This window comes from Typha latifolia, chromosome 9, assembly GCF_019914945.1.
Source record: "Typha latifolia isolate L0001 chromosome 9, TyphaL0001v2, whole genome shotgun sequence".
In the NCBI taxonomy this organism is placed as follows: Eukaryota; Viridiplantae; Streptophyta; class Magnoliopsida; order Poales; family Typhaceae; genus Typha; species Typha latifolia.
In genome coordinates this window covers 10,426,961-10,452,322 of record NC_133094.1, presented here as the reverse complement: position 1 = coordinate 10,452,322, position 25,362 = coordinate 10,426,961, and the positions used below count along the sequence as shown (strand labels likewise).

At 36.7% G+C, this 25,362-nt stretch overlaps 3 protein-coding genes across 4 annotated transcripts; 2 read left to right on the top strand and 1 right to left on the bottom strand.

Annotated features, from left to right (window-relative positions):
* Nucleotides 1-4,505: 4,505 nt before the first annotated feature.
* Nucleotides 4,506-9,887, top strand: LOC140795438 (uncharacterized). The gene is made up of 5 exons (XM_073147988.1): nucleotides 4,506-4,757; nucleotides 7,142-7,855; nucleotides 8,492-8,901; nucleotides 9,413-9,482; nucleotides 9,585-9,887. The coding sequence occupies exons 2-5, from the start codon at nucleotides 7,188-7,190 to the stop codon at nucleotides 9,667-9,669; spliced, it is 1,233 nt and encodes a 410-aa protein (XP_073004089.1). The 5' UTR covers nucleotides 4,506-4,757; nucleotides 7,142-7,187; the 3' UTR covers nucleotides 9,670-9,887.
* A 3,615-nt stretch (nucleotides 9,888-13,502) lies between these two features.
* Nucleotides 13,503-19,820, top strand: LOC140795229 (NADPH-dependent pterin aldehyde reductase). 2 transcript variants are annotated; one of them, XM_073147679.1, is made up of 5 exons: nucleotides 13,503-13,805; nucleotides 13,899-13,968; nucleotides 17,429-17,622; nucleotides 17,736-17,908; nucleotides 19,413-19,820. In XM_073147679.1, the coding sequence occupies exons 1-5, from the start codon at nucleotides 13,581-13,583 to the stop codon at nucleotides 19,480-19,482; spliced, it is 732 nt and encodes a 243-aa protein (XP_073003780.1). In that variant the 5' UTR covers nucleotides 13,503-13,580; the 3' UTR covers nucleotides 19,483-19,820. The 2 variants fall into 2 exon arrangements, with proteins under 2 accessions (XP_073003780.1, XP_073003781.1); XM_073147680.1 differs by having other exon boundaries at nucleotides 13,517-13,805; nucleotides 17,441-17,622.
* Nucleotides 19,821-20,554: 734 nt separating this feature from the next.
* LOC140794663 (two-component response regulator ORR3-like) lies at nucleotides 20,555-22,911 on the bottom strand. Its single transcript, XM_073146787.1, has 5 exons — nucleotides 22,492-22,911; nucleotides 21,851-21,930; nucleotides 21,612-21,689; nucleotides 21,409-21,479; nucleotides 20,555-21,058 (listed from the first exon to the last, which is right to left on the bottom strand). Exons 1-5 carry the CDS (start codon nucleotides 22,640-22,642, stop codon nucleotides 20,860-20,862), a joined length of 579 nt encoding a protein of 192 aa, XP_073002888.1. The 5' UTR covers nucleotides 22,643-22,911; the 3' UTR covers nucleotides 20,555-20,859.
* Nucleotides 22,912-25,362: the final 2,451 nt, after the last annotated feature.

The window sequence follows — 25,362 nt, the reverse complement described above, 5'->3', positions numbered from 1 at the left end:
AAGTTGTAACCGTTATATTTTCTATTCGAAGTTAATGGTGCAACTGTTGGAATCAACATGATTCATTGGTGCAACTAAGTTCTTCTAAGTTTTGACATTTGGCTGTGTGAGAGGATAGTTTTAAGGTGACAAGTTTTAAAAACTGTGGACATTTTGAGATTTTCTTTTGGGAGTTCAAACTTCAAAGTGCATGTTGTTATACTTAGCTGGCTTAGAGTGGGAGCCCTAATCTAATAAATAATAATTATCCCATAGCTAATAATACTCATATTAAAAACTTTGGCCATTCTCCTTGTCCTTCTATCCAAGGGGACATAAGCATGCCAACCAAAATATAAATTAGATCCTTATGGGCTCCCACATGAAGACATGGAATCATGTCTAAAATTATGGTCTCTTAGCTATAACATGTTGAAAATTTTTATCCACCACTTTGTGTGGGTCAATGTACATGAGTGTTAAAGTTGCCACTCAATATGTTTATTATCTTTGAGTTTAAGCATATGCATGTTGTCTTCAATTTGCCACGTTACAATTTGTCATAGATTTTTTTATATTGATTTGTTTACTAGTAGATAATGTGGAACTAAAAGCTTGGAGAGTAGAGATTACACCTAAAGATATCTGATTTGCTCCTTTAACAATGCTCAGTTTTAGTTATGTTGGATTTGTTTCACTTAATGAAGTACAAATAGGATAGGAAAGCTTATAAAAAAAAGAGAAGAAAAGAACATCAATGTAGATAGGGCATTGCTAATGGAATTGGATAATTAAAAGAGCTAATGTTGTATGAGTATTTTTGAGTTCATATTATATCATCGTCAATTTAATTAAAACACTATAAAATTCTTACTTCTTTTAAAACAAAATAAAAAGATGGGGCAATTATATTATATAAATATTCTCATATTTGAGACACCTAATAGTTTAATTGGGCTAAAATTAAAGAGAAAGGAAGAAAAAAAATTGAACGAGACATTCTTCTCCATTCGCTCCCAAATTTAAATATTTTTTTAAGAAAAACTCAATGGGCCAAGGTAATTCATTAACGTACGAGGGTTACAAAAAGTAGAAGAGATTGATATACAAAAAGTAGAAGAGATCGAGCAACGACTCTTTGAGACGAGCTTCACACTTGGTCTATAATAAACATAAAAATTAATCTGAGATTTAAATGGAGAAAATTATTCTCCCCTAAATATTCTTTTTTCTCCTTATCTTGATCCCTGTCGAAACAAAAGAAATGTTATTATCTACTAAGCAACACTATCTATCTAAGAATTCAATAATGACAAAAGCTTTATTCATAAAACTAAGCAGATACAATGAATCAATCTATGACATCCAATTCCTTTCACTCACCATCAAATTGCTTTCACTCACTCGCCCATCTGATACCTACGTTCAAATGAATCTATCAATAATCTATTTTATCCTCTAACTTATTCCAATCCCCTTCAACTATTCTAATGAAGGATTTCCATTAAAACAAGGAGGCCATGACAGCCTGCAGGATAACTTTATCCCTATCTGCATGATTATCCTGCACCCCATTAAGAATGAAATAAAAAGTGCATATAGTTTAGAACCATTAAATCAAATATCTAAATATTCATATCAACTTTGTTAATTCAAAATTTGATCCAATTAAAACTTGAATTAAGCTTCAATCATAATAAAAGATTTTTCTTGATTGTATTTAATCAAGCGGCTCATTAAGACTGGAGCCCAACTCAACTTAAAATAAGCTCAAAAATATACCCGAGCTTGATTAAATACAACCATGGATGCATGCAATCCCCTATGATTGGATTAGTGAGTACCCAATTATTGACTCGACAAGGACAGGAATCTAATAGCGTACGACATAAAAGAGTTTTTGACCAAACTAGCCTTATCTCAAACGTTTATTACCAAAATGGACCACCTCAAATTTAATATTAAAATGGTCTACTTGATTGTAGCTGTAACTTTAGATAAAAATGCTAACAAGTTTAATAATTATATTTGCATGTTAACGAAATAAAATATGAATCTTATAAGTGATTTATCATTTTAATTTAAAAAAATTTATATAAAAAATTGATGGATTCACTTAAACTAATCATCATTTTTTTATTACACATAAAATGATGATCAGATCAGATAGATTCAGTTTTGCAAAAGGCTACATACTTTTGGTAAATAAAATCTAGAATAAGGGTAGTTTGGTAAAACCACTCCTGACATAAAATCCAATTAGGTGATAACATCAATGCTCCCCAGTGACAAATTTATAAATCCATCCACCACTACGCTCACTTTTCCTCACTAAGGAAGCCATGAAGCCCTCCACATTTCTCCGAACCCTCTCTTCCAAGCTCTCTCCAATGCCTTCTACCTCCTCCGTCGCTCCCTGGCCTCCGGTCCGCACCGCCTTCGACCGCTGGCTCGCCTCCGAGCTCGACGGCCTCCGCCTCGGCTCCTGCACGAGCGCCGCGTGGCTCTCTAGAGCCGTCGACGTCGCCATCGCCGTCCAAAAATTGATTGCGGCCACAAACCAACGCCCGGGACCCGTCGATCGCCGAGCGGCCGACGACTACCTCGAAGACCTGATTGAATTCCTCGACGCCTTGGAAGGAATAAGAGAGAGGCTGCAAGTGATCAGCAAGTACGCGGCCTCAACGTCCATAGCCCTGCACTGCCTCGAAGGACACCACGAGCCTTGCGACACCGTCGTACGCCGCGCGCGAGCGGAGCTAAGCCGGTGCGCGGCGATGGAGAATAGGTTTCCCGAGCTGGCAAGATGCGGCTCAAATCTACGAAAGCTAGGCGAAAAGATCACCGCCCCGCAGACCGGAACTCCGTCGTCGGAGTTCCACGAGATGCTAACCGCGTCGCGGGCGGTGGCGGCTCTATTTCTCGGCATGCTCGGCGCCGCCGTTTCGTTCAAGTCACCGCGAGCTGGGCTTATCCCTCTGCCTCATCACGAGCCACGGAGGAGTTCATCATGGAGCGGAGCGCTGGTAGAGTTGAGCATGGAGGCCAAGGAGGAGTACGAGAAGAGGAGGAGAGGTGGAGTAATGGTGTTCGATGAGTTGGACGCTGTGGCTTTGGGTGGGAGGAGAGTGAGGGAGTTGTTGAGGTGTGGAAGAGGGAGAGGGGAGTTGAAGGAGGCTGCTTGGTTGCTGAGGAAGAGGAGTGGGGAGCTGGAAGATAGGGTGAGGACTTTGGAGGAGAAGGTTGATGAGCTCTATACACAATTCTTAGGAATTAGAGTGGCTTTCCTGGGGATGCTCTCACACACATCTAACTCAGTTTGTACAAAAGAATAAGTTAAGAAGTTGTGGTTTAATCTTACGTTACCTTCACTTTTGAATCTCTTTGATCATGAGTTCATTTAATTTCTTTTTCCTCTTTGACCTCTAAATGCACTTAGCTTAAGAAAAAGATGATACTAAACCCCATGGGCTCTAAGAGCATCTCCAATGGAAAGGTCCAAATATGGAGCATATTCTCCTTTAGAGCATGATTGACTCCAATAGTCCAATGTATGGACCTCTATTTTAAATTTTTTAAATTAATAATATTAGTAATATAAATTTATTTTTAATAAAATGTATATGATTGGAAAACTTTGATTGATATCTTTAAAGTATGATTAATATTAAATAATTTAATATTAGACTCATTTTGATGGCGACAATACCTTTGCAATAGTAGTATTTAAAATTAATTATATACTAAGTTTAAATAATTATTATATATATAAAAAATAAAGTGAGATTTATAAAAAGTTTGATAAAAAAATAAATTTAGAATTTAGAAATAAAAATAGTCCTCATGTAGCTCCAAATTTAGAATTCCACTATAATTAGCTCTAAATTTAGAGACCAATGCAGATTCTCATTCAAATAATTCTTCGAGATCTTCAAACTAAAAAAAAAAATCTAAGCCTTCTTTCACTTTAGAAATAACTTTTATTTTTATTTCTGAATACAACTCTTTATTTTCAAAATAACAGCTAAATATTATAATCATTTCATTCTAGAATATAAACGCTATTTATTAAAATTACATCTTATACTACACACTAATTCAATTACTAATTTATCCATAATATTTATCATATCGACATACTTTATATCAAATCAAGAGATATTCATAATAAATTTATAAAAATAAAATATATAGTTTTATTTAATTTTTACTTTAAATTATATCAAAAATAATTGTGGCATTTATTGTAGAACATATAAAAGAAATAGTCACTCATTTTAAAAATAACAAAAGAAAATCTATTCTAAAATTGATTTGGGAAGTAAACAAGGCCAAAGGTGGGTTCTGCGGCGATTCATGTGGCGACGTGTCATCTGGAGGATGAGGACAGCTGTCGCAGCCTTAGTCAATGCTGCTTCTGGAGTCAAACACAAATTTTCTTTCCGATAGTACCCCTCCTTGTCTTTCTCCCAAAGGACCCAAACTCGGCATTACAGAAGGGCAATTGTGGAACTCCGTATCGGATTAAGATAATTATAATCTCCGCCTCCGATTTGGGATCGGTTTGGCGAAACATAAAACAGCGAAGAATCCGCCCTCCCGCTTCTCGCCGGAAGGAAATCGCCGTCGTCGCGTTGATGGATTCCGGATGCACTGCCTCATATATGACGTACGATCTGAAGAAGCTCGCAACGCAGTCGTCTGATCTGTCGTTCTTGGTCCCGTCGACGCCGTGGTTTCGGGAGCTGTGGATTAGGGTTTCCAAGTAGCGAGATAAGGCATGCGCTAATTTTTTTTTTTTTTGTACTCCTTTTAATCTCTCATAAGATTTTGTTCCTCCAATTTTTTCTTTTTTTTCTGATCTTCTTTTTGTTGTCCAATTGCTGTTATATTTGCAGGTTGGTGTTTTCTTTGAGGTCTACTAAGGATATGATAGGGAAAGGAAGTCTTTTTTTTTTGTGATTTATCTTATGTTAGTAGTCAATGAGCGATATAGAGCCCCATAGTTTCCACGATAGAGGTTTTTAATCTCTGAATAAACCTCCCGCTGGGCCAAACTGGGATAAAGGGAGGGTTTATCCGGTTCTTTATCCTATCCTTAAGACTAGTTGTAGAGGAAAGGAGCGATAAAGAACTTCGGTAAACCTCGGTCAAAAACGTTTTATCTTGTTCTTTATCTGACTCTTTAGTCACAATAGAAAATAAAGTGGTTGCAGAAGCTAGGAATAAGAGGTGTGATAAAGAATCTTGAAAATAATCTCGTAAAGGGGCTGCCAGGTTTATACGGACCCTTTAGCCCCAGTTGTGGATGGAGAATGAGGATAAATGGGTGGGGGGGCTTGATAAAACGAGTTTAAGGAAGAACCTCAATATTTCTTTCTCAGCTTTAAACCCTATTAGGTGATAAGATGGCATGATAATTAAGGGATAAAAAAGGTCTGATGAGGAACCTTGATAAAATTTCAGTCAAAAACGGGTTGCCAGATTCTTTGTTCAACCCTTTATCCTTCGTAGTGAATAAAGTGCTAGGTTAAGTTTGGGTTGATAAGCTAAATGTCCAAATTCTCACCAACTTAAACTTTCCATTATCTCTTAAGGGCATTTTAGAATTTGATAGAAAGATCATCGTTTTCAAATTTATCTAGGGTAATCATTACACTAGCTTATCCTAACCTTTCAATCAAATGTCTAAAATGTATAAATTATAAGGATTTCAGTCAGGCATGAAAAAAAAACCCCTTTTATCACTAACGTCATTTTTTATATTAGCAACTAAACGAAGCCATTTTGAAATTGAGAGAAACTTATAGAAGAAACTTGTTCAAAAAGAGTATGACGAAATTTGATATTATATCACCTCAGTATAGAAGCATGCTCTATGATTGAAATCTTTCGGGTGAGTTTGTTCTCAAGTTTGAATCATATAAATTGTACTATAGGCTCGTATACATATCAAAGGTTTAAATGAATGATCAAGGGGGTCTATAGTGTGATTATAATTGTAGGCCCCTACAATTATGATCCAAACTGGACAACCTAGATTTTGGTGGGAAATCTAGGATTTCAAAAATGAATAGAGAGAGAGAGAGAGAGGGATAGTCCGGATAGTAACTGCACTTAAGGTTGCATGACATGTCCCCTTAATCCTTAAGGCCAATTCTAGAATAGATAGTATTTATATTCTAGGATGATATTATTATAATGTTTAGGTATTATTTTGGAATAAAGAGTTGTATTCTGGAATAAGAAAAAAAAGTTATTTTTAAAGTGAACGCAGCAAAATAAGGTCATAGATAAGGTTGGAAAAGTTGATTTTTCTATCAAATTCTATTAAATATTTTTTAGATGATATAAAGATTGAGTTGGTGATGGGTATTTTGGAACTTTGGCTTATCAATTGATATCTCCAAAATAATTAGGATTAGTTAAGTTTTTTTATTGGACCTCCTTTATCCCTGTTTGGCACCCAATGGCCTGTCATTAGGTTTATTCACAAATAAACGTCTTTTCTGGAAGGAACCAGTGAGGCCTATAGGTTGTAATGCCACTGTAAGATTCATGTATTTCTCCTTGTCATATTGTAAGAACTTAGAATAATGATAGATGTATGCTAATGTATATATTTTGGCTACCAATGGTTGAAGCATATCTAAAATGTATCAATGATAGACTGGGTGTAGAGACTCATTATTAGAACCTTTGCAGAAAGCTCTCTTGCAGTTGTGGTATCAACTGTTGCATTCAGCTTTGTTTTTTTCTTGACATTGTTCCAGACTTCCTAGTCGTATGTGAACAGTATAGACAGATTAGTGGCTGTGCTACCTTACTACTTCTCTAGTAGTAAAATGAAGCAAGAAGAAGAATATTGAGAAAAGAGAGAAAAAGTAACTCCCTAATTGAATCGGTCTGCCGGGGTTTAAACAAGGTTAAAAACTCCTCCTGTTCCCCTGTTTGCTGATGCCACTATAACTTTTATAAGAGAAATAACTGAAATAAAAGAGATCAGCTAAGGTTGCATCTTTAATGTGGAAACGAGTGTGCATGATTAGTATTTACATGTAGACACAAATAACACCTTTTATAGTTATTTTTGAAATTAGTGTAGGATTGTAGTTCTTGTACAATATGTCTCTAATAATCTTGTGATACTTTTTTTTTCCAGATTAAAAGATTCTTGAGCACATTGCTTACCTATTTGTTATTTGAAGATGACCCTGCCGAGAATTCCTTTAAGTTCAAACATGCAGCGGCCCAGGGTCAATCATTCTCCAGGTTGGGCTGCCTTTAATCGCAAGCAGCGATCTAAGGATAGCACAGGAATTGAAGGTGAAGATGATCCTTTTCCATCCATCTCAGGAATAGCTGGGGAAAACTTGGCGTCAAACAAAACAATGAAGTCTTTCTCTTCTGTGGTTCGCACTTCTCTTGAATTTCCGCTGCTAGTGAATAATGACAAAGGAAAAACTTTAATTGATGATCCTGGAATGAAACGGCTAGATAATCATGCTGGTTTTGAAACTAACATAGACCCTGTGGCTAAGCTGCTAATGGATGTTCACAGCTGGGCTGATGCAAATTTGATCAATGATATATTAGCTGCTGTAAATAATGACTTTGACCAAGCATCTGCTCTTCTAAAAGCAATGGTTTCTCCTGACTCAGAGACAAGAGAAGCTAGCCTGTCTGGCGAAAGCTCTTCAAATAATGACAAGGAGAGGTGCTCAGCAGAAGGCACTTCAGTAGAGCATGAACTTTTGGATGGTGAAAGTAAGTTGTCAATATCAATGAGAAGAATATTCTCTGTACCTCCTGAACCTGAGTGGCAAGAAGATGATGTCTACCTAAGTCACCGAAAAGATGCTATAAAGATGATGAGGTATTACTTTTTTATATAAATGAAAAGCCTTTTTCTGTCATATGTAACTCTATCTTTTGAAGTGGTATTTAACTTCTTGACTTGAAAGAATGAGTGGTATTGTATTATAATCCTACAAGCAGGGAGGTCAGATTTGACATGTTGAGTTTTCTTATCTATGTATATAATTAAAAGCCTACAAGAACCATGAGGACGAAATGAGATAGGAGAGTACCCAGTGATAGTCATGAGAGATAAGGTACCATCATCAATACAGGTATTTTAGGCAGTGAATATGGAAAAGGAATCATGGGAGGAGTAAAAGAAGAAAAGTATTTCATGTCGATTGCATGTACCAGATAATTATGTAGCTTGTTTTGACTGGTGTCTCAGGTTGATGTTTTAAAAATGTTGTCTTAAGTTTGTTATATGTGATCATAGCATTCTCATGCAATCATTTTCTTTGCTGGAACACAAAATGTGTTTTTCAGTCATATTGATTGAACTTTGGCTTCAGTTTTTTCTTACTTCTTATGTTCTGTTGCTTGAATGGTTATTTTATCTCACTAATTTAAATTTTCAGGTTCTTGCAGTATTTCTTTCTGTTAAATCATCTTAAAATTAAAATGACCATCTTCATACTTATTTTTCAAACAGGGCAGCATCGCAGCATTCGCGAGCCGCCAGTAATGCTTTCTTGAGGGGTGACCATCTTTCTGCCCATCAACTTTCCCAGAGGGCTCAAGAAGAGTGGATAGCTGCTGAAAAGCTAAACAGGAAGGCAGCAGAGGAAATTTTGCACCTTAGGAATTTCAATAATGACATATGGAAGTTAGATCTTCATGGTCTGCATGCATCAGAAGCTGCGAGCGCATTGAAGGAGCATCTGCATAAAATAGAGAATCAGACTGTATTTGATCGTTCTTCCTCTGATGGATTATCTAAACTAGACATTAGCAGTGTACGATTACCATCTATTAAATCAATTAAATGCTCAGAGGTTGAGTTTGCCACTAGAAAGGTGGCAGTAATTCAGCAAAAACAGGCAGTATTGCATGTGATCACAGGTACACAGTTCTTTTCCCACTTATATGGTCTTGGTTATATTTATCAATGTGTTATGTTGAATGCATGGATCTCTCATCTGATTCATTGTGGATTCGCCAATTAGGGGATATTTCTTTTACAAGCTAATTTTACAGACCCATGGTTTAATTCCTCCAGGTGGTTAGTGGTTAGTAGTTAGCTTGTGAATGTCTCAGCATATATTTTCTCTATTCTTTGTTTGCATGTACAAATAATCTAAAAGGTTATAATTTTAGAGGTATTGCATATGGGGAATTGGGTCTTTTGTGATTCTGGGGCCTACAATTTACAAACCAAGTTGTCAAAAGAATGGTACTGGAAGTTTGGTGAATAAAGGCCAGTATGTTCTTTAGGTTCTGAAAGACGGGATAGATTTTTTATTTTAGAGAGAGGAGTATTTTATTGTTGTGGATAACTATATTCAATTTGTGCTGTCCTTTTTTATGATCTCACATACTTATGGTTGATTACCTAACTTCTGTTTTCTTTCAGGGAGTGGTAACCATAGTAAAGAACAGGCTTCACTCCCGATGGTAGTCAAAAGCTTTCTTATTGAAAATGGGTAAATATTGTAAATCCTACGGCTTTATTATGTATTGAACATATGTAGATCCTACATTTTACCTTAAAGTTTGTTTTTTTATGTTCTCAATGTCTCTTGCAGATACCGGTTCGACGAAGCAAGACCTGGTGTGATTGCGGTTCGTCCCAAGTTCCGCCACAAGAAAACTTTGAATTCCTATGACTAACTATTGCAGTGAAAAACTTTGGATTCCTATGACTAACTATTGCAGCGATTCCTCCAGTTCATTACCTAGAAATTTGGATTTAAGTTGTGTACCAAGTTTTTATGCCAAGCGTAAGCATGAGCAGTAGGATTCTGTGTTGCTCGCAACATATTGTGTAAATTAATGCTTGTCAAAATAAAATAAAAAAGTTTAGCTCAGAACTTTCTGAAATTTATTTATATCTATCTTCAAATTATTGTATTGTGAAGAGTTTGTAAAATTTGCGTGAGATGTGTAAAGCATGTATACACATGAAGTGGACAAGTTTTTATAATGTATGATCTCTATTTAATACTCAATACAAAAGAAAAGAATTTTTTTCTAAATTCATCTCAGATTGTTAATATACTAGATTCGGATATATTACGGATAGGCAGTTATATTGGACGATGGATTATTATTCAAATAGAGATTTTTTTCTGAAATTTTTTTTTTTTTTGATAATAAGAGCTTTATTAAGCTGGCTTAACGCCCAAGTGGAGTTAAGGCGTCGAAAGTTAGTCGGTTACAAAGTTCCGCGGGAATGGGGTCCCCCGGCCTTAGCCGGACGGAGAGCGACGCAGCCTTGCCCCGTTTGGCCGCCCAGTCGGCCGCACGGTTGGCTTCTCAGTATGTATGGGTGAGGCGATAGTTTGGGAGAGAGCCGAGCCGTGATTTGCACTCGGCAACTAGGTTTCGGAGCTCCCAGGGGCAGCCGAGCTCCGACTTCATGATCCGCACCAGCTCGAGAGAGTCGGTTTCTACCACCACCTGCCCTTGGTCCCTAGCTAGGACTAGCCCGAGCCGGAGGGCCATGCCCTCGGCTTGTAAGGCCGAACCGGCCGGTGTGGGCTCCCAAGCTGCCTGCAGGAGCATGTTGTAAGTCATGAGCAATTAAGAGAATTTTAATTATGACGAAAATACCCCTCTATAACCTATAACCTCTCTTCCTCCCTTAAACACCGCGACCATCTCCTCCACCAAAACCATCACTACCCACACCTCCTATGCTACTAGCACCAAACCCTCCACCTTCCCTCTAGCACCACCACCACAGTTCCACCACCATCGTCACTGCCAGCTCCCCACCACCACCGGCGAGATGGGTGGGGTCATCGGAGAGCTCGCAAGAGCCGCCATTGACTACCAGCTCCACCACCACCACCGGCAAGACGGGTGGGGTCATCGGACAGCTCGCAAGAGCCGCCATTGACCGCCAGCTCCACCACCACCACTGGCGAGACAGGTGGGGTCATTGGAGAGCTCGCAAGAGCCACCATGGACCGCCAACTCCACCACCACCACCGGCAGACGGGTGGGGTCATCGGAGAGCTCGCAAGAGCTGCCATCGACGGCCAACACCCCGTGCCATCTCGACCTCTTCCGACGCATCTAGCATCGGCTTCTCCTCCACCGACCAGATCCGCACCCTCCCACGCCTCCACGCGGCTGCCTGATGAAACCACCAAGAAGAAGAAGGAGATGAAGATGACCGCAATCACCCCCTCCTCGTCGTCCATGTCAGTGCCATTCACCTGCCTCCTCAAGGCTAGCCAACCGCAGCTTCCCCGTCAACCTCAACGAGGCCCACAGCACCAAGCTCAACAATGGCGGCAACGGCCGCCTGCCCCGTTCGTGCGTCATCCCTTGTCGGGATGGGATGTGATCGGAGAGGAGAGGAATGAAGAAGGATGTGGTCTGATTTTGTTTAGAAAGAGGATTAGGGATTTTGCTTAGAAAGAGATTAGGGATTTTGTTTAGAAAGAGGATTAGTGCAGAGCGAAATAAAGGAATTTAAAAAAAATTAAATATTTAATATTAGTTAAGCCATTTAATTATCTCGTCATTATAAGTAGAGGGGTAATTTAGTCAATTTATCAATTCTGTCAACTGCGTCAGGGGGTGGAGTATTTCTAATAGTTTAGGGGGTCAGTATGGAAATGAGTGACAGTTCAGTGGGTGAAAAGAGAATTATCCCTTAATAAAAATAAATTATGAAAAGACTAATTTTATCCTTATATAAATTGTTTATAATGCTTCGAAATTCAAAACCTATGTAATATTACTTGCTATCATTAGGAGTGGCAAACGGGTCGGGTCAATATTTCCCTAACACGAACACGATCCGATTATTAAACGGGTTGTATTTAGTAGACACGAACACGACCCGTTTATTAAACGGGTAACACAACAACTCGTGTAACCCATTTATTAAATGGGTTGGGTTAAAATGGCACGGTTAACCCGTGTAACCCATTTAAAAAACGGGTTATATTAACACGACCCAAATAATACAATAATATTTAATTATTTACTATTTAATCCCATATAAAAATTAATATTTACTAATTTACACTATATAAATAGTACATTATACAATAATATCTTTTCAACTCAAAATTTATACAGCCATTAACCCTGGATTCAATCCTAACACAAATAGAATCTATTATACAATAAACTCTTAGTTATACAAGCCATTAACCCACAAATCCTAACACAAATCCTTAATTACAACTGTAAGTCAGTAACAAATCCAACTCCTCGACAGAGATCCGAGATCGATGGCGATGGCGCGGTAGATCAATCGACCGACAGTGACGGTGATGAGGCGGGCAGGCGTGCAAGAAGGATGGTGATCCGTTAGAGATCTAAGGAGAGAAGGGTGGCGGTGGAGGCAAGGCCTCGAGAGGGAGGATCGGAGAAGATCTAATGGAAGCAGACCATTAAGCCAATCTAATGGAAGCAAGAGCTTACCGCTGTCTCCACCATCGCCGGAGCCATCATTGCCCTCTCGGTTGCCGCACCATTAAGCCGATCTAATGGAAGAAGACGACGAGGAGATGGCTACGAGCATGGGTAAGGGCCAAGGGACGACGGTTGTGGGCATGGGTAAGGGCCAAGGGGCGATGGTTGCAGGCATGGGTAAAGGCCGAGGGGCGGCGACGGCTGCGGGATTGGGATTTGGCCGATTTGGGGACTCACTCGAGTAGTGTTGGGTATTAGGATTAGGGTTAAAAACTTAGAAATATGTATATATATGTATATATATATATATATATATATATATAGTCGACCCAACCCGACCCGACCCGTTTACTTAAACGGGTCAAGCCGGTCAGTGGTATAAACCCGAACACGACCCGATTAATAATCGGGATAGGCGGGTTGACCCATTTTATGATCCGAACCCGATTAGACTAAATCCAAACCCGATTAACAGTCGGGTTATCGTGTCAGGTTATCGGGTCGGGTCAATTTTTGCCACCCCTAGCTATCGTAATAGGAGAAAAGAAAATCTTTATCTATACAAGAAAATAATATTTACTTAACTTGAGTGCAGTTGTCTATGGATTTTCCTAAAAAGAGAGGACAATTCTGATATTTGAAAAGTTAATATATTTTATCCACGTGTAATCTAGACCAAAATTATTTTACAGCTTAAATTTTATTTTGTATCACTACGTGCTCACGCTATTTCTTTTTATCCAAAGTTATCGATGCTTGTAACTTTTCAATTTAAAAATTATTTATCATTTTGAAAAAAAAGTTTCACTAACACTTTTATACTCTTATTTGTATATTAATTTAAAATATGTAGGATTAATTAAGTCATTTTCGTCTTTGTTACCGGTTTTTTTTTTTTATCAAATAAGTACTCTCAATTTTTATTCTCTTTCTTTTTCGTAAAGCTCATTAATCATATCATATGATTTGAATATTATTTTTTAAATGGAAAAATTTTAATGGATAACTAATAAAAAAAATATTTTAGAGGTTTTATTTATATATAGTCAGGGAGTTAACGTGGAAATGGGCAAAAATTTAAAAGGGCTCAGTGATATTATTTGAGCTCCTCGAGCGCTAAGCGGTGGGAGAGAGGAGGGAGAGAGATGACGGTGGGCACGAAGGGAGCTGCGGTGGGAGCCCAGAGGACGGTGCTGATCACCGGAGTAAGCCGTGGCCTCGGGCACGCGCTAACCCTAGAGCTGGCTCGAAGAGGGTATTTCGTAATCGGCTGCGCTCGATCCCAGGAGAAGATCCAGTCCCTTCAACAAGAGCTCTCCGCTCTCGATCCCTCCTCTTCCTCTCGCCACCTCCTCACAACCGCCGATGTGGTCGGTCTCTTTCTTTTTGCATCTACACTTGTTTGCGTTTTTCGCTTTTGTGTTAGTTTATCGGTAACACTCCCGAGGTCGGTTGTGTTGCAGAGATCGGATAGCAGTGTCCGGGACTTGGCGAAGGTTGTAGTGGAGGCGAAGCGGATTCCCGATATCATAGGTTTCTTTAAATCTCTCTCTCGTTTCTGATTGATCTGTGATTTTAATGTTGAAGTTCGACAAGAAATGGTGCTCCCCATTTGTTTGATGCAATGCTTCGTTAGGGTTTTAAATAGCTGCCCTGCTGCTCTGACTAAATACTTGATTAGGATTTGATGCATAATGCTTAGCTTTTGCTGCTTGCTAATTTATAGAATGAGTATCATTACGTGCTACTTCTTTTTTTATGTTAATTGAAGAAATGTGTTTAGTATTTTGTTTTGGCTGCAAAATATTATTGGAAATATCATGTATTTGACGTTAATATTTTATTAATTTTGAGCTCATTTTTTAGTGGGGTCTACACATTATTAATGATGGATTAAGATGGAATTAAAAGAGCTCAAATAATACTTTAATGTTGTATATTTACCTATTCAAATCCATGAAAACGAGTGAATGAGAATTGGCATTAAAATAGGTATCATGACAATGGAAAATAAAGAAAAGAAAGTATAGTACCATATTTGATATTTAAGAAAATTTAGTATAATATGTAAGTGTTAAGATTCTCATGGGATTTGGGTCTCAAAAGGAGTACCTATTTTCTAGGTAAAAGAATCTATGCAAATCAACTCATAACACGCGCTCTGTCTGGCTCAACTCAGCTTGGTTCGCGTGTATGGGTTGAGTCCAAAATTATCTTTTGCTTGATATAGGTTCGAATTTGGTATTACATACATGCAAGCCGTGCAGCCCGGCTTGGCTCGGTTTTGTTCACGTGAGTGGGTCAAGTCCAAAATTAATTTTTGCCTGATACAAGTTCGGTTCTGGTCTGGTTTGGGTTGGGTTCGATTGGTTGAACTCGAAATGGTGTATCCCTTCACATTAAAATTGTTAATTGGTTCAGACCCGAAATAGTACATCTATTTGTGATTAGATTTGACCATCCATTTGCATCCCTTTGTCGTACTTGTTTAATCCTATAAATAGGCCACCAGTCTGTATTTATTAACACGAACTTATTCTAGTCTAGTTTAAGTCTTTTATCTACATTTGAGAGAGAGGGTACTATACAGTTTAGATTCAACAAGGCATTCAAATAGCAACTTCATTTCGAGTATTGGTTCTAAAAAAATAGCGTCTTAACACTAGACTCAACTATATAGAATTTTATATTTTATAATCTATAAGTTTATTTAATTTAATTTTTTTTATTTGATCAAATTTTTGTCTTTTAGAATCAGATTGTTACCGCCGATAATCTTAAGACTGGTTCTTGACTGTTAATCTGATTCTTGTCACTATTTTTTTTTCTGTGGGCCGGAATTTTAGATGGTGAAACAGTAAAGAGCATTATTACCTTTATTACGACTCTTCTAGTGACTACAGTTTATGGAGAAAAACCTGGGAAGTTCTGTGGTGTAGACTTCAAAAGATGGCAGCAGAAAATGTTGTTTTATCTGACCACCTTGAACTTCGCTAAATTCTTACATGAAGATATGTCTGAACTTTGAAATGAAAAAACAAATAGATAAGTAGTTGCTGCAGTAAATGTGTGGAAGCATTCTGACTTCCTTTGCCGAAACTATATCCTCAACGGATTGGATAACTCGCCTTGCAATGTATACAATTCAGTAAAAATATCTACGGAATTATGAGAATCCTTAGACAACAAGTATAAGACAGAAGATGCCAGTGCAAAAAAATTTGTAGTTGGCAAATTTCTTGAATACAAGATGGTTAACACTAAACTAGTGATTAGCTAGGTGCAAGATCTTCAAGTGATAATTCATGAGATCCACGCTGAAGAAATGGTGATTAATAAACCATTTCAAGTGGCAACTATTATTGAAAAATCGTCACTATCTTGGAGAGATTCAAAAATTACTTGAAACACAAGCATAAGAAGATGACACTTGAAGTGATAATTCATGAGATCTACGCTAAAAAAATAGTGATTAATAAATCATTAAGTGGCAGCTATTGTTGAAAAATTGCCACCGTCTTGGAGGGATTTCAAAAATTACCTGAAACACAAGTATAAAGAGATGACACTTGAAAAACTTATTATCAAATTGAGGATAGAAGAAGATAATCGTACTGCTGAAAAGAAAAGTTACGTGTCAAAGACAAATGTTATGAAGTTCACAAAGGACAAGAATGATATGTATGTAGGAAGGGGCTACCAAGAACATGTTGGCTGGGAGTTACAGATGCTAAAAAGCATGGACATGGACACCGGATATGAATATGACACGATACGAACACGGAGATACGATAAATCTTAAAAAAATAGGACATTAAACGTTTAGGGCACTACAAAATAAATAAATAAAACCGATATATATATATATTATTGATGCGTTTAAAAAAATATGTTTCTAAACTTGTAAATGAAATACAAAGGCATGCATAAATTACTCATGAGAGAAAAACAAAATGTACACGATACCATAAAGTCAAAAAAAATATATGTGACAATACGATTTAATATTATGAGAATAAACAACTACTAACTATAATGGATGGCATAGGGCGAATCTATAATTTTACAGTAATTTGTATTAATATTAATTTTCTTAGATGCACTAACTTGTGATTGTTGCATTATATTTCTATAACATACGCAGAAAATTCCTGCAATAGATAATTTTTATAATAAACTTTTATAGCATATGATAAAAGTATCTTAAGAGTGTCCAAGGAGTGTTCGATTTATTTTATAATTTCTTAAATATCGGATGCACGTAGCTCAGCTTGGCTCAGTTTGGTTCGTGCACGTGGGTCAAATCCAGAATTATTTTTTGCCTGATATATGTTCGGATCTAGTCTGATTCAGGTCGAGTCCGGTTGGTTGAACTTGAAGTTGTGTGTCATTTCATATTAAAACAATTAATCAGTTAGTTATTGGTTGAACCCAAATTGGTGCATCCCTTCACATTAAAACTATTAATCAGTTCAGACCCGAATTAGTTCATTCATTCGTGACCAATTCTAACCATCAATTTGCATCCTTCATCGTGCTTGTTTAATCATATGAACCATTTCGGTTAGTTATTGGTTGAACGTGAAATGGTGTATCCCTGATTCTCTTCACATTAAAATTATTAATCGGTTCAAATCTGAAATGGTTCATCCATTTGTAATTAGATCTAATCGTCAATTTGCATCCTTCGTTGTGCTTGTTTAATCATATAAATAGCTATTTGGATAGCAACTTCCTTTCAAGTGCAAGACGGTTGTTATATTTTGGCAGACCAAAGTCTACTGTTCGAGAAACAATTAGTGGAGGACGAATTGATCTTAAAGAAATAGTGTTTAGTATTAGACTCGACTATACATAATTTTATATTTTATAATCTGTAAATTTATTTAAATTTATTTTTTTATTGGATCGGACTTTTTATGACTTTTGAAATCAGATTTTTACCGCCAACAAATATTACTTTATGCTAAAGGAAATTAGGTGTAATTTGCAGTGAACAACGCAGGAACCATAAACAGAAATAACAAGATATGGGATGTTCCAGCTGAAGAATTTGATATGGTAATCGATACTAATATTAAGGGAACTGCAAATATGCTCCGCCACTTCATGCCACTTATGATAGAAAAGAAGCATGGAATTATAGTAAACATGTCTTCTGGTTGGGGACGATCTGCTGCTGCAGCGGTAATGTGGCACTCCCAATGGAATTTTGTTACCAATCATCTTTGTTTAGCTCTGTGTCCGTCCCTCCATATGTTTATAATTTTTATGTAACAAACAGTAATCTACTGGTTTAGGTGGCTCCTTATTGTGCTTCCAAATGGGCGATCGAGGGCTTGACACGGTCTGTAGCGAAGGAATTGCCTTCTGGGCTGGCTATTATTGCTCTTAGTCCAGGTGTTGTAAATACTGACATGCTGACCTCTTGCTTTGGGAGTTCTGCTGCCTTATATCAAACAACTGAAGCATGGTATGGTTTTATCTTCATATATATATATATATAAATATAATTGTTCATTTTTTCTTCACTATTTCTTGAAGGTTACTGTGCAATGATTGTACAATTTCCTCAGTCATGATGTTGTTTCTCTGTTGGCCATTGAGTTCCTGAAGAGGATCAATCTGGAAACACTTTGCCTCTTCCTTGGAACTCTAGAAAAAATTAGATAAGCTAAACATAGAACCAAGATTGCTACCTTTGTCATGGGATGGAGATTTGGTACAAGTCCAAGCATCAAGATATGTAGGTGTCTTTGATCCACGTAGTGCTAAACCTATTGATAGCACCCATTTGTGCTCGTACTTGTTCTCAATTCTTAGTGCATAAGTTCTTACATGAACTTATTGTCCTACTTGAGTGAATTGTTGCTCTTTCTTGTTTAACATTTCTCTTCCAATCAGGATTAGTTCTTTGGGTTTCCTTATTTTCAAGGCATGATGATATGTAGTTGATGACTTGCATCTCTGGTATCATTTTCTTGTTCTCCAAGTTTCTCCTCATCCTTTTTTGTTTAAATTTTTACCTTATCATTACCATTGTAAATACCAGCCTCAGTTTTTAACTTAGACCATTTCCATATGTATGCTCCTTGCCATCCTGCTGTCCAGAAAATCACACTTTATTCTTTAAGAAATTGCAGTTCAAGAAGTGTTCAATACATCAATCAGAAACCAAGTGATCTATGTTACACAAGGATCTCAAGTCACCACTCAGTTCTAGTTGCTAGTATTTTATTCTTTGGCTTGTAAGTGAAGTTATGTCTTCTACTAGTTTGATGGCCAATAATAATAGATTAAAAATAGAGCTTTATCTGGACTTTTCATAAATCGTAAATTTATCTTAAACAAATAAGCCTTTAGTTTCAACCTCTGGTGTCTGCTATGTACTTTTCCTATGTTGAACTCTATTTTGGCCCATGTACTCTGTCAAACAGAGTGTCATCGTGTCTTTTCTTATCACCTTAACTTCTTTTTAGTTTTTCCCTCTCACTTGACAAACACTTGAATGTATTTCTCTTCCTTACTAGTGCCTATGTGGTTTCCATTTGAGATTTCCAAACATCAATTATTTTAACACAATTATCAGTACAATCTCTCGTGTCATATGCAATAATCTATTATTCTATTTTATTTAAAAGGAAGCTGTACTCACCCACCTTATCATGCTGTTTTCCAACTTGCCCAGCATATGGACTTCTAAAGTATGGTCATCTTATAAAATAATCCTTTAGCTTGAGGGTAGATTGGATCTCACACTGGAGACACTTCCATGTTAAACAATTTACCAACTTTTTATGCAATACTTGCTTAAACTTTACTTCTTTTTGAAAAAGTACTTTCTTTCTGATGAAGTGTCCAAGTCAATTGCATCAAGTAGACAAACTAAATTTTAACCAAGATTCTGTTAATAGCTTATTAGGCTTTCCAATCCAGATTAAAAGCAAATGATAGATGTACATTTTCCTATTTGGCAGGGCTCCTAAAGCGGCTACAATGATTCTTAGCCTCACAGTAGAAGACAATGGTGCTTCACTCACTGTCTGATGTCAGCAAGGGTTGCAAAACTTGTGACCATCTCATGCGCTACTTTGGTAGTTTCAGTTTCTTTGAAGGGAATCTTTCAGATACTTCAAATTTACTTTTATATGGGGATATGATAATTTGCTGGAATAACATTGCTAGTCCAATAGAGATGTAGGAAGGGATGTAAATAATATTAATGCTACTAATAGGAGCAAGCTATGAAAGTTATGGTGATTAAGCTTACTGTCATCTTTCTGTCTTCATTCTGATGTGTGAAATTGTTGAGAGTTGTGTATCTCGCAGATCTTTGAAGGAGCTTTTGACTGGTATCCAGATATGCAAATTTCTGTTGTTGTGAAGCTTAAATTATTTGAGCAGAAATTATCTTGACGATGAGATTATCTCATCGGTATATTTCACTAAGTTTCACGAGCCTAAATAGTAACAGAGAAGCTGACTGGATTATTATTACTATCATCATCATCATCATTATTATCATTATGATTACTACTTTCAAGACTAATTATATTTTGTTAAAAGAGCTTTTGTTTTCTTTCCTTCTCAAGCAAATGTATTTGAAACACCTCGAGACATTCTTGATTCTTATCCTAACCTGCTTCAAATTTTGATCTTAGCTCTTTTAGGAATATATGCTCGATAATGTTGTAAATTATAAGTTTGCTTTTGCTTTTCTTTTTCTTTTTTGTGTCTGTTTTCTTGTTTGCATGAGCTTATAAGGTTAGTAAGAAGGTATCATCTGATTCCTTTTTGAATTGTAATTTGACCCTAACTTTTTGCAGCCTTTTTTATTAAAAAAATTGAATAAATTTTTTTCTCTGAAAAAATAATTTGGTTGTGCTTTAGTTGTGGCCACATTTTTGGGAAAAGATATACCAAGCACCTTTCTCAAAGGATAATTTTGATTGTCCATGTACTGGAGTTTCCATCTCTAAAAAGATTGCGTATGTGCTTCTGCTAATATGTCTAGATCTTGGGCAAATGAGAACAAATCCCAACTAAGAATTTCTTTCTATCATCCACAAAAATTCTCCAACAATATAACATGAAGGAATTGAAGAGGTTATACCAAAAATTCACTAGAAATATGAAGTTTATTAAAAACAAGTACAAAGGTTGAAGTTGTGTGTCACTAGGAGAGAAGAAGTGAAGCTTAGTACAGCATGCATGCATCACCAAACTGAAAACTTGCAAAATAGAAGATTACAAGAGTTCAACACCTGGGCCTCTCAGCATTGAAGGGTGGGGGGGTGGGTGTGGAGAACAACAACACTTGACAAGTAGGTAAAAGATTCTAATAGCATTATGAGAAACCTATTATGTCATAAAGCTAATTCATTTTGTAAATTGTGATAAAATTAGATTGCTTTATCATCATCATCATGCCACTGCGACTCCGGCGCTGAGGCGCGATCTTGTCTCTGAACCATTAGTCTCAGCTAGAAGGTCCAATGGCATCTTCCTCTTGGTGCCTGTTTTGGGTGTCAATGCCGTCGGTCGAGCATAATTTTTCAACCGCAGCACATCTTTCGTTTGAAGAGGCTTTAAGATGAACTCCTCAGCTCCAACTGCTTGGCATCTGTTAGAGAAGTAACCTATCGTATATCAGCTAAAGAGAACGCTGCTATGATACAAATTTGGCGAAAAGCGATTTTAGGTCATATCGAGTTTATAACCATATCAAAATATTTACTTAGATGTGTCTTTATTCTCAAAAGAGAATGGAAGTAGGGACTTTTTATTTGGGAGAGTCCAAAAAGAAGGAGATCATGGATAGCAGACCTTATTCAATTTATGTAGTTGCTGATGAACAAATTCTAACTCATTAAAAGACAGTGTATTGACATATCTTCGTCTCGACTAACTATAGCAAGGAACAAAGAAAAGAAAGAGAAAAGAGATGCAGAATTCTGTAAACAAATCTGATACCTGCTGATTCTCTGTGGCTCATTCTCTGAAGACATTATGACTACAGGGATAGGCTTTGGGAAGCTCTGCTCCTGAAATTATACGTCAAAAAGAAAAAAAAATCCCTTAAAATGAGGATCAACAGAAGTAGGTTCGAACTTGATCTGGCGAATTGAAAGTACAAAAAAGGAAGATGATTATTAGATCAAGAAAAATTAATCTACCTTGACAGCCTTGAGAAGGTCATAGCCAGTCATTTCTGGCATGCAGTAGTCAGTAAGAATGATGTCGATCTTCCGCTCCTGCGAGCATTAGTATCAAATTATTTCGCGATACATCGTTGTTTTCTATGACTAAGTACGTCTATTTTCCAAGTTGTAGTCTATTTCACAACCAAATGATACAAAACTATGGTAATTCAAGTAAGAAGCAAACATTATTTGATAGCAAAAGGCTGACTTACATTAGCAGTGGGAGACTCAGCCTTGCCTTCATTTAGTCCAAGAACTTCCATTGCCTTCTTTCCACTATCCACAGAAATAACTGAACGAAAATAAGCTATTCAGATTCTCAACTCTGGAGGCCAACATAATTTCTCTATGAAGGAATCAGGAAAATAGAGGAAGATTAAGTACTCTCTAAATAGTTAGCATATTGCTAAAGGCAAGCTTAGTCTGGCATCAAACCCAGAAGAGAAGGGTAATTAGCATAAACTGATCTACTGCAAAATATTTGGAAAAAATATATACTCTAGAAGAATACAACTATGAATGGATCATTATGATGCATGGTGAGTTGCACAAAGCTTGGTTGTGTCCTAGATTTGTTAAAGTAACAATAGAAGTGCATATCTCTAGGAAAAGTATAGAGAATGATATCAGAAATCCACATACTCTGTTCTTCAATTACCAAAATCTAAGATGATCATGAAGATTATTGGCAAGTATGCTCCAATTCAGATATCAGAAACAATCCAGTAGTAAAACAAAGGAAGAACAAAGAAAAAAGAAGAAGGAAGCAATCCAAATAATTGGATCAAAAGAAGAAAAGATTAACTTTCCAACATGAACTGAGAAATACACAAGCATAGAAATCATCTCTCACCTTCAAAAATCCCCTCACCACTCCTCTTGAGCAACCCTTCCACTATCCTCCTATCCACTGGTGAGTCATCCACCACCAACACTCTCAACTCCATCTCCTCCTCTCCACCTCCACCTCCTCCTCCTTCCTCCACTTCCTTCCTCTCCTCCATTCTCTCTTTATATCCAATTCCCCTCTCCTCCCAACTCCTTAAAAAGCCTTATTAATAAGCTAAGCTCTCCTAAGCACAACCCATCACAAACAACACTAGCTTTACTCAGCCAGCCCAGAAGAGGGAAGATAGATGGATGGATAGATAGATAGATAGATAGATAGATAGAGAGAGAGAGAGAGAGAGAGAGAGAGAGAGAGAGAGAGAGAGAGAGAGAGAGAGAGAGAGAGAATTTGTGGGGCCCTAAGCGTGCTGTGGGACCCACCCAGGAGGAGAGAGGATCGTTGAGGGAACGGAATACTTTGCACTAGATTTGGTTGTCGGGAGAGAGAATCCAACACTCACCACCCACGGGATTCGAGTTTGGTTTGACCCCCACCCAACTGCTGGTAGTAGTAGTAGTAGTAGTAGTGGTAGTAGTAGTATAGTAGACGGCACAACGTACGACCCCAGGATCGAATCGGGACCGTCCATCTCGACCGGCGTACGTCGTGGGAGAGCTGACGTCAGCGTGGGCCCCGCGGCGCAGACGGGGATTTCAATTGGGCCGAGATCCTCGAGATCTCGCGTGGACCACACGTGGGTCCCACGTGGCCTGATGTTTGTTTCCGGTATTAGTTGTGCGGCACCAACGACGCGTGATCTGGCCATTGGACGACGCCACGTGGGAGGCCTCTTTATTCCCGACGCGACACGTCAGCCATGAATGACGACATCTTCGTTGGTAGATTATTTGTAGATTTATTTCTGCGCCTAGCCTTTTACCCGGATTATAAACCTCATTTAATTGGTTGCATCGTCTACTGCTAGGAATTAAGAATCAAATGTTTATAATTTAATTATAGTTGATTTTTTTATTTATTTACAATAATACACTTTATTATAATAAAAATATACATTAATTATAGAAAAATATATATTCAGTCGATTTTATATACTAAATACGAATTAAATTGCAAAAGTTCTGGAAATGTCTGCATTGTATTTTTTTTTCTTCAAAATAAAGTATAAAAATTAAAGCGAATATTTGTATATTTAGAGTATTTTACAAATCAAACCCTATATTTTACATAATTTGTGATTCATACCTTGTTGATGATTTTATAACTCAATTCCTTATTTTTTTTCTATAATTCTCGTTTAACACCTTAACGTTATTTTGACTAACTGATATCGATCAAATTACTAAAATACTCTCACCACTATATTTTTTTTCCTCCTTTGAATAAGGCATGTGTAGTTTAGGTATTTATAAATTATTTTATATATTATAACTGAATATTTCTTTGCCGGTACCGTTTAAATTAACAGAGGGTATTAAATAAGAATTATAAATGATTTGTAAGATTTATATATATATATATATTTGTGCAAAAAATAAAACTCTCTCTTAATTAGTGGTGGGTGAAACCCTAGCTTGTGTTAAAGAGCAATTAGAGAGGAACTCAACTCAACTGTAGTTGAAATTAATTTAGCATAAAATTCGCACCTAACAATATTCACACAATGCGACAATAAGGAGTACTATATCCAGATATCTCCTTAAATATGTCTACTCTCTGCCATTAATTGATCTTGGAATTCCATCATATGTTTCATTTCTAGCTTAAGACAAGAAATTAATGGCCAAGATTAGTATAATCATAGGTTAAATATAGTGATTTTATAGAATTCAGAAATCTTGGGCTTCTGTTTAGATAATTATTTTCTCACACACTTCTCATATGAGATGATAGATAAATATTTCTTATTCTTACAGGATATTATAGGTATTGTTGATTCACTATCTACTAATTGAACTATTTTAAATTAACCAATTATCTAATTATTTTATCAGAGCCTAATTTTCTAGATATTTTAAGTTCAAGTTTACTCTAGCCTGATTTAATTTATATTTCATACTTAAAAATTTTTAGGTCAACCGATTATCTACCGCTTATACCCTATAACAATTACACTTTCTTCTTAAATATTTTTTCCTAATCAAAATATAAATAAGCACAACACTTAACACTATCCTTCATTCCTTAGTAAATCCCCACCTTTAGCTTATCTTTTCTTCTTAATTCCCTTAAATATTAGATGAGCAACAAAAGATCAATAGACCCACCTTAGAGTAACTTTTCAAATAAAAGAGTCATCTGGTTGTCAAGCTTTTCCTTCAGATGAGCAACAAAAGGATCAGTAGCATGACAACACCTATTTAATATGAATTAAAAGTTAAAGTAACACCAAAAAGTGAAACAAAATTTGCTCACTGATTAGGTGAATCTCCCAATTGGATTTAATTGGCCCCACTCTACTCAGTACTAGTTGCCAGTGAAAAGAACAATTGTAACATAAAGAGTAACATTTCCCCCTTTTTTTTTGGGTGTAACTTGCTTAATTGAGTTGATCACATTAAATCAATATATCCCTTCTTCTGTCATCTGTTTCTAATATTTAGGGAAATTTATATTAAAAAAAAAGATTTATCCTGCCATCATATAGATATTTATCATTTGATTATGTTTTTCTTTAATTATCTTAAAAACATCCAACTGTTAGTTCATTTAATTAATCAATAGTTACCCAATTAATTATATATGTATAATGACTATAGTGCTTTTATCTTAAAGTTAACTCGCCACTGTGATAGTATCATTATCTCTATCAAGTAGACATTTTACAAAGGTGACACATCTTAGGTATTTTAATTTTTCTTTCAAAAACAAATTATT

Coding starts and splice junctions, on each gene's coding strand:
- LOC140795438 (XM_073147988.1), top strand. CDS start 7,188: ATGACCCTGCCGAGAATTCCTTTAAGTTCAAACATGCAGCGGCCCAGG. Junction 7,856..8,491: donor GATGCTATAAAGATGATGAG/GTATTACTTTTT, acceptor TTTTTCAAACAG/GGCAGCATCGCAGCATTCGC. Junction 8,902..9,412: donor AGTATTGCATGTGATCACAG/GTACACAGTTCT, acceptor GTTTTCTTTCAG/GGAGTGGTAACCATAGTAAA.
- LOC140795229 (XM_073147679.1), top strand. CDS start 13,581: ATGACGGTGGGCACGAAGGGAGCTGCGGTGGGAGCCCAGAGGACGGTG. Junction 17,623..17,735: donor GACGATCTGCTGCTGCAGCG/GTAATGTGGCAC, acceptor CTACTGGTTTAG/GTGGCTCCTTATTGTGCTTC. Junction 17,909..19,412: donor TATCAAACAACTGAAGCATG/GTATGGTTTTAT, acceptor CCTATTTGGCAG/GGCTCCTAAAGCGGCTACAA.
- LOC140794663 (XM_073146787.1), bottom strand. CDS start 22,642: ATGGAGGAGAGGAAGGAAGTGGAGGAAGGAGGAGGAGGTGGAGGTGGA. Junction 21,690..21,850: donor CTGAGTCTCCCACTGCTAAT/GTAAGTCAGCCT, acceptor TAATGCTCGCAG/GAGCGGAAGATCGACATCAT. Junction 21,059..21,408: donor GAGCCACAGAGAATCAGCAG/GTATCAGATTTG, acceptor CTTCTCTAACAG/ATGCCAAGCAGTTGGAGCTG.